Source organism: Lolium rigidum, chromosome 6 (assembly GCF_022539505.1).
Source record: "Lolium rigidum isolate FL_2022 chromosome 6, APGP_CSIRO_Lrig_0.1, whole genome shotgun sequence".
NCBI classification, from domain to species: domain Eukaryota; kingdom Viridiplantae; phylum Streptophyta; class Magnoliopsida; order Poales; family Poaceae; genus Lolium; species Lolium rigidum.
Genome location: NC_061513.1, coordinates 166,368,592 through 166,376,115, shown reverse-complemented (window position 1 = coordinate 166,376,115; position 7,524 = coordinate 166,368,592). Strand labels below are relative to the sequence as shown.

Genomic DNA, 7,524 nt, shown 5'->3' with positions numbered 1-7,524 from the left:
GAGTATAATAACTGACAGGGGCATTTGTCATACTTGCGTTACCCAAGCATGCAAAAGTTGTTATATGCCGGAGCATATCACCAAAGCACTTGCAACAAGGTAGGAGCCTTGTCATGGAAAAATCCAGTTCTCAGACTTCTTTCGTGTCATCATGATTTTCATGAGCTCTACACTTTCCACACCACTGCCTTCACAAGTCTCTCTTTGCTCGTTTATGAAAAGCTTAGCCTTGCAAATCCCACCTGGAATCATAGAAATAAGTTCGTTTATGCACACTAAGATATATTGTCACTCTAGAACTGCAATCATATGCATACTAATCAGAGCTAAAACAGAGGCCAAGGTCAATCCACCAACTATCACATGTTACACAGGCATTTGGATGCATTGGTTGATACAAAAAGCAAACTAAGCATTTACAAATTCCAAATAGGATTGTTATTTCAAATAAATATACCATTCTGACAGCCTTGCTATCACTTATCGCAGGCCTTGCTCTGATCTAACTACAATGCCCATATCACATACTAAGTATTAGTTATATCAGGTTACATACAAAGTACTTATTTCTTGAAGTTGTGAAATATAAATTTTGTCTAACTGCTAATCATCGGGAGTGGTGTTTTGGAACATGGGTGCATATGCTCCCTATATTTTGAAATGCATGTTATGAACATTTTAAATTTCAAAAAAATTGAAACAAAAAATTTGTACGTACATCTTCACGTGCTACGCGCTCACAAAGTCGTTTCATAAAAAATCGACTTATCATGTGACGTGTGTAAAAAAGACAAAATTCAGTGCTAAAAATAATGCTTTTTACAAGATAAAGTTTCTCCTTTTTACATAGACCACAAAAAATATTGGTTTTTCGTGAAACTTAGCGAATGCACATACATTATGGAGATGTACATGCAGAATTTTTTATCCAATTTTTTTGACATTTCGAAATATGTTTTTTTGGTAGAGGGAGCATACGCACCCGGGAGCCGAATTGAATTTCCCCTAATCATCAATAAATATTTGTTAAGGTAATTCAGTTGAAAGGAAATGGCAGCACTAAGTAAATCAAGATCTAGCTTAGAAGCGTATTCAGATATTTAGATTAAATAACGGGAAGCTACTCCGAGGAATAAGTTCATAGGTCATGTATATCATTCTATAAAATTACTTCACTATATAACGGGCAGCACTTTCTATCATTCAGCTATATAAGTTCAAAAAACTATATAAGTTCTTCAGAAATGAACACTAAACATGCAATCTGGAAGTTTTCCAATTATCAGATTTGTTAGATTAAAGTGTGTATTTGTGCATCCACAGTTCACATGATTGAGCATGAACGGGGTAGTCTAAGAACAGAAAGACCATTGAGACATACCCTAAATTGGTAGGATAGATCAACCATGGGCTCATGCATTCAATCATCACAGTCACGGAACAAAGAATAGAGCAAATCATTGTGAACTAACCAGAAGAAAAATATAAAACTAAAGGGGTTTAATCCTTTGCAATAGTGCAAAACTTTGAAAGAATGAAGTATACTGATAACGTTTGAAGCGGATTGATTCTTCATGTATAAGAATCCAGCGACAAATCATCTCAACTCTGAATCTGAAATGTACTCTGTGTTAATAGCATGAGAGCATCACTAAGTTTTTCAAATAACTTTTATGCAAAATGTGCTGATGACAACAAAATTTGTATAAAACATGTAGGATAATGCATTTGAACTATATTTACTACTAAGAGGCTTGCACAAGCTTACCAAATTTCACCGCAGCTGTAACATATTGTGCAAATACATAGCTGCAGTCTTATGGCCAGTATCAGCGAATACATGCTTCAAGTGAGATCTGTGAGCAGCGACATAAAGGGCAAAATTTAATTAGTACATACCATGTGGATGCTACAAAAGATATTTAAATACATCAGAGACACAATTAACTATGAAAGATCATGGAAGCCAAACAGAAATTTCTCAACGTGGTTGAAATACAAATGGAAGTCACCACAAACTCAATCTTGCAGCAGGATTGGATAAGAGAGTGGGTGCCGTGTAAAAATTATTGTAAATGGAAGAAATGATAAGGAAGTTTCTTAACTCACTGATCATCTTTAATCTTGGATAGCTGCTGTCAACCATGTTTTTTTGTAGACTCTCATGTCTATCCAATCTAGGCTTAAGTTTTATTCCTACATGTTTATTTCTAGACTCTCATTTTTGTACCTGTATTTTTACTGGAAATAGGTTTCTTAAGTGTCAAGGTCAGAGGAACACTTTAAACCTAAGGAACTACCACTGCACCCTCCAGAGAGTTGTTCCTTAATTAAATAATAGAGAATCAAATAGTTGGAACGCATCTATTCAAGTTGTAAAAGTGGAAACAAAACATAATTAAGCAGAAAATGGACCCAGCTTATCCAAGATCAACAATTATATCAGCACATGACAACTCCAAGCATAGAAGTGCATTGTTTCTTATAAGCTGTACAATGCAAACATCAACAGATAGCATCTTTGGACTTACAGCCAGACGCTTCTCTTCATAAACAATTAATGATTGGCCATCTGATAAGTTATATTTTTAGCACGTAGACTGTACCTTGCACTTAAGGCCAATTAATGCAAGACAATCTTCAAGAACACACAACCTTCTATAACATTGTAGGGATAAGAGAAAATATGCTAAGAGAACATCACTTATGCATCCTAAACCAAAAGAAAACAGGACAATGATTGACAAAAGAAAGTTAAAACTCCACTTAGCAGCTCATCTTTCATTACAAATTGATACAAGATAATATTTACTCCATTCATCGCATACGCAGTTCATTGCATCTTATAATGACTTTTATCTTGATGTGTACTCATATGATGTAAGAGGTTACTTAAAACCAAATGTGTATATCCATGTGAAGATTATTTTTGGAGTATGTGATCTTTTTGTGCATGCTCTATATGTGAGGTGCAGCAATTGTTTTCATTACTGATTTAATAGTAACAGAAATTGGGTATTGTATGCTTGTGTACCAAGCTAAGATGCTGGCCATGGGCCTCATAGAGCTGTATGCATATTGCGAGCTAGCCAGCCTAACTGGACATGTTGCTGTGGCATTCTCTTTCGTTTAGGGAACATTGCACACCTGCAAGTGCTCAATGGCATCTATGCCATTAGTTGCCATAATGTAGAGAGTATGTTTCCGGATACTCCCTGTGCTTTATCATTCATTTTTTGTAGGCCTAGAGCCTTTGTAAATTTGGGATGACTATTTTAGTTTATGTGCTATTAATTCATTTTTAAGAATCACATAATCCATGATATTTCAGGAAAATTCCTCTGAATTTAATTAAATCTTGCAGTAAAAGAAAAGTTCAAGTTAATATGTTTATCTAAGAAGGAATAAATAAGACATTGTCTAGTTTAATACATAATTACAATGTCAAGTACTCGCCGCTCACCTGGTATACATCACAATTCAAGCCCAATATAATCATGTCGCAGAGCACAACCTAGGCATGAGCACTCACCTAAAAAGCACCACAAGATAAAAAGCAATTAAATTTCAAAAACACATCATAATTTAACACCGCACGCAACTAATTTGAGAACATCTTCCAAAAGATTTCAAAATAATAATCCCAGCACGCTGACCCCAAAGATTCGGACTGAATACGAACTTGTAATACATGTATCACAAGCACTGCAGCTGCATGCCACTGTAGCTATACTTGCTGAATCACACTAAGCTATTCGGGTAATAATCTACACAAACCTTGCAGTACCCCCTACTCACCCTGACGTGCAAAAAATGAACCATCTCTTTCAGGGTCTCTTAACTGCTTTTACATCCAATCCATATTGGAGAGATGGATAAGATGGGGTTAGGACCGTGCGTTAAAATGGAGGGCTGGAGGGGCACAGGGACACATCGGAAGGAAGTGAGGAAGGAGGAGGCCTATACCTGCTGGCTTACCACGAGTGTCGCGACGGCGACCAACACATGCTCCTCGTCGCCATCGACGCCTAAGGCCTAGGTGTGTCGCCCGATGCTGACTCGGCGAAAAAACGAGTGACACCGCTGTTTGCATCATTGACGACACGTACACGGCATATATCATAATGCCATCAGAAAAGAATGCCCTAATAAATCTACATACAGCCCAAAAAAAGATTGATATAGAAGTTGTAAGAATCTAAAGATAGCAGACATACACCAAACCATGTGTCTAATATTTTTGGATGCATCTTCAAAATTAAGTATACATTAGGTGGATTAATATGCCTCAGTAAAAGATTACTTTACACATGAAATTTCAGGTAATAACAAATTTCCATAAAGGTTATCACTCGCATCAGGCATCAACATTCCTATGTACATGAAAGCTGAGAAACTAAGTCTCAAATTAGCCAAAGAGTGGCGTATTAGGACCAGCAGCAATTAAATACTTGACATTGAACGATCTAAGTAAATGCTTCTTAGGCTTTTCCTCAGAGATCAAGGCAACAAAGACAATATATATTGGTATTGAAAAAAAATTCAAATCTCACTAAACAAAAGCTGAATAGCAGTTCTTATTAAACTACAGTATCCACACGGAGAGGATGAATCAAGCAATGCTCAACTGCTACCATGGATCTAAATCTTCACTGGCCCAACCATGGAGATATGGGACATTAGTACAGTAATAATAAATCATACAGCCCTCCTTCCACTGTCGTTACTGGAGTTTCTAAGACGGTTACAGTCTGTCTTTGAGGGATGTAGCTTAATTCTAGAGTGACAATCACAGGACGACTTCAGTTTCGCAAAACAAGTGATATTAGTAGCATGTATAAATTTTTTTTGTTGATTATAACTTAGAATTAAGAGCAATATATACTGACCAGGTGAAGCACTTCGGAAATTCATTAAGAATCGGAGATGCAAACTTCTTAATATTGCTGGATCTACAGTTCTACAGACCTGGACAATAAAAACCACACAAAAATGAGTAGATACCATTGCTGCAGACAATACCAAAGGGATAAAAAAACAGATGCTATGTAAAAAAAGCCTTTCAGGTCTTCACTAATCGAACGTAAATAAAAGTACAACTTTGCACAAAAATACAGCAAGCCTAAGTGCCTAACAAGAAACTAAAACCAGAAAATTGGGTATGCACAGAAATATGTCTTGAAAGGATAATTTATGTTACTCTTATCGCCTTATTGTTTCAAAGAAATCAATGAACTGAAAAAATACATACATAATTGAAGAAAGCATCTTACTGAGTTTGGTTCAGTTTTCGCACAATGTATTGATTCATGGCTTTCAAATTGAAACAAGATCTCTGACATTTGGCTTCGTTCTGCAAGAACATGAGTCATTTATTTCAGTCATTAGTATAACTTTTGAATGAGCAATCTGCCTTATGACTATATAACAATAGAAAGTAAGCCCAACTCTGGACCTGATCTAATGTCAAGATAAGAAACAAATTGGCCTGCAACATGCCAAGCCCTTGAGCTTGTTGCTAAATCCAAATCACAAAACATCAAATCTTCAGTATACGAATAATCACAATCTGTCATATATTGGTAATAAAAGTAGGCCAAATATACAATTTATTTCATACCTAGTCGACGAAATTGCGGCTTCTATTTGTGGATGTCTGATGGAGATGGGAAACGTGGGGTGCATAAGCAAGAACGCGGGAGAGGGGGGTTGGCAATGAGAACGGTAAGAGAGAGAAGAGGGGGGTTGGCAATGAGAACGGTAAGAGAGAGAAGAGGGGGATGCGACAACCCGCTGCGGTCAATCCCCCGCACGGCCGCCTACCTCGGTAGGGTTTGCCCCCAGCGCGGCTGCGGCTAATCTCCACCCCCATCGTCCGGAGGCCTCTGGACTGCCGGAGACGCCGCCAGAAGGTTCAGCGCCAATGGCCTCGATCCATCGCCAACTTTCACATTGCTATAACCTAGTTGGATGGGGCTGCACAAGCTCTAGTGAGGATGGATAGGGGGTGCGGGTCTGCATAGGTGGGGATCGGTGGAGGAGTGAGGGGAGATAGGAAGATGAGGCACTGAGGAGATACGACGGAGTGGCCGCTTGTGCCGGGAGGCGATCGATGGAGCGGCCGGCGGCAGCGTGCTATCGGGAGAGAAAGAAATTGGTGCTGTTGGCGAAAGGAGAGATGGCGTGAGCGATGTGCTAACCCAGGGGCGGTGCTAACTGGACCAGGCTCCATTATGTTGTACTGTTACGAGTGAACATGTGGACCAATGAAAATCACAGAAGCAAATCTCAGCGCTTAACCCCGCGGCGCGATGTGTCTATCGTGGATGGCTGTGGGATGGGGCTACTTATTCTCAACTAGATTTTGATGTGCGCCTTGGCGCACGTCCCCGTGAAATTCGTGCCTATTTACACTTTATATAACAACGATAAAAACCATGCGGGAAATGTTAAAACGTTTTTAGACATTGTCGCGTCACGGTATTTAGAGGAATTGATAACATTATATGTTAACCACTAATAACATGACATCTTTCATGTCAAGCCCATTGTAGCTACAAAATGTTCAGTATTTTATTTTCAATCCGCGGCATATATCTTATGCTCTAACATATTAGGCAGCAGAAGTGATAACACATTTGGAAGCAAATAGACGCCATCAAAATTCAGTAGAAACACACACTGGCAAACTCAGTAGGACTTGATGTTATAAACTTATAATTATAGGGACAAATTCGATAGCAAATATTTCAGTTTCAAATTTGATATCATGAACGGAGCAGCATTATAGCAGAGAAATGCGATACATACAGGCAGTAGAGAAAAAGGGATAATGAAATATGTATTTGTAGATGGTTCTGAGATAACAACAACTAAATACACAAAGAGATCTCATTCAGGTTCACATCAGGCAACTCCTGGAATAGAGTTCTCTGCACAAATGAATCCCTAACCTTTTTGGCATCCTGGAGCACATCTATATAAAACCACAGCAGTCTGTATGAAAAGAATGGGAGCTTAAAGAACTATTAAGAGAACACCGTAAACATAATTACTGCAACCAACACAAAACATAGTAGTCTGATGAACGTTATGTAAAACACTGCGCATGCCCCGGCTTTTGTAATGATAAACGTTTTGTAAAACAATGGTCTCCGGCTTTCACACTGATAAACATTTTATAAAACACTAAGCTAAAAGTTTATACACATCGATGGTAAGTAGTGAACAAACAAGCAGATGTAAATAATGCAGGAAAATATAATACACAAACCCACCCTTTTTACATACTGAATCTTTTTGTTCTCCAAATTTGTTTGCATGCTTTGTTTCTAATACGTTCTCCAAATAAGCAGACGTAAAAAAGCTGAATATCTATGAGCATGGAAATGTATAGACTATCAATCACCAATAAGCCACTACAATGTTACAATTTGTTTATGAAAGTAGTGTTTGTCCAAAGCAGGAACCTGGTGTGGAGTATGCACAATTATCTGGTACAATTAACCGGATAAATAAAAGTGT

At 38.1% G+C, this 7,524-nt stretch overlaps 1 protein-coding gene across 18 annotated transcripts; it reads right to left on the bottom strand.

The window, feature by feature from the left end:
• Window positions 1-913: 913 nt before the first annotated feature.
• On the bottom strand, window positions 914-6,190 carry LOC124661849. Of its 18 annotated transcripts, none has more exons than XR_006990308.1 (7): window positions 5,621-6,190; window positions 5,274-5,353; window positions 4,890-4,968; window positions 3,967-4,154; window positions 3,464-3,532; window positions 1,769-1,856; window positions 914-1,614 (listed from the first exon to the last, which is right to left on the bottom strand). XR_006990308.1 is itself a non-coding variant. In XM_047199735.1 (5 exons), exons 1-5 carry the CDS (start codon window positions 5,870-5,872, stop codon window positions 1,846-1,848), a joined length of 336 nt encoding a protein of 111 aa, XP_047055691.1. In that variant the 5' UTR covers window positions 5,873-6,190; the 3' UTR covers window positions 914-1,845. The 18 variants fall into 18 exon arrangements, 1 of the variants encoding a protein (XP_047055691.1); XR_006990310.1 differs by having other exon boundaries at window positions 3,979-4,083; XR_006990317.1 differs by adding an exon at window positions 5,456-5,518 and having other exon boundaries at window positions 1,769-4,154; window positions 5,252-5,353.
• Window positions 6,191-7,524: the final 1,334 nt, after the last annotated feature.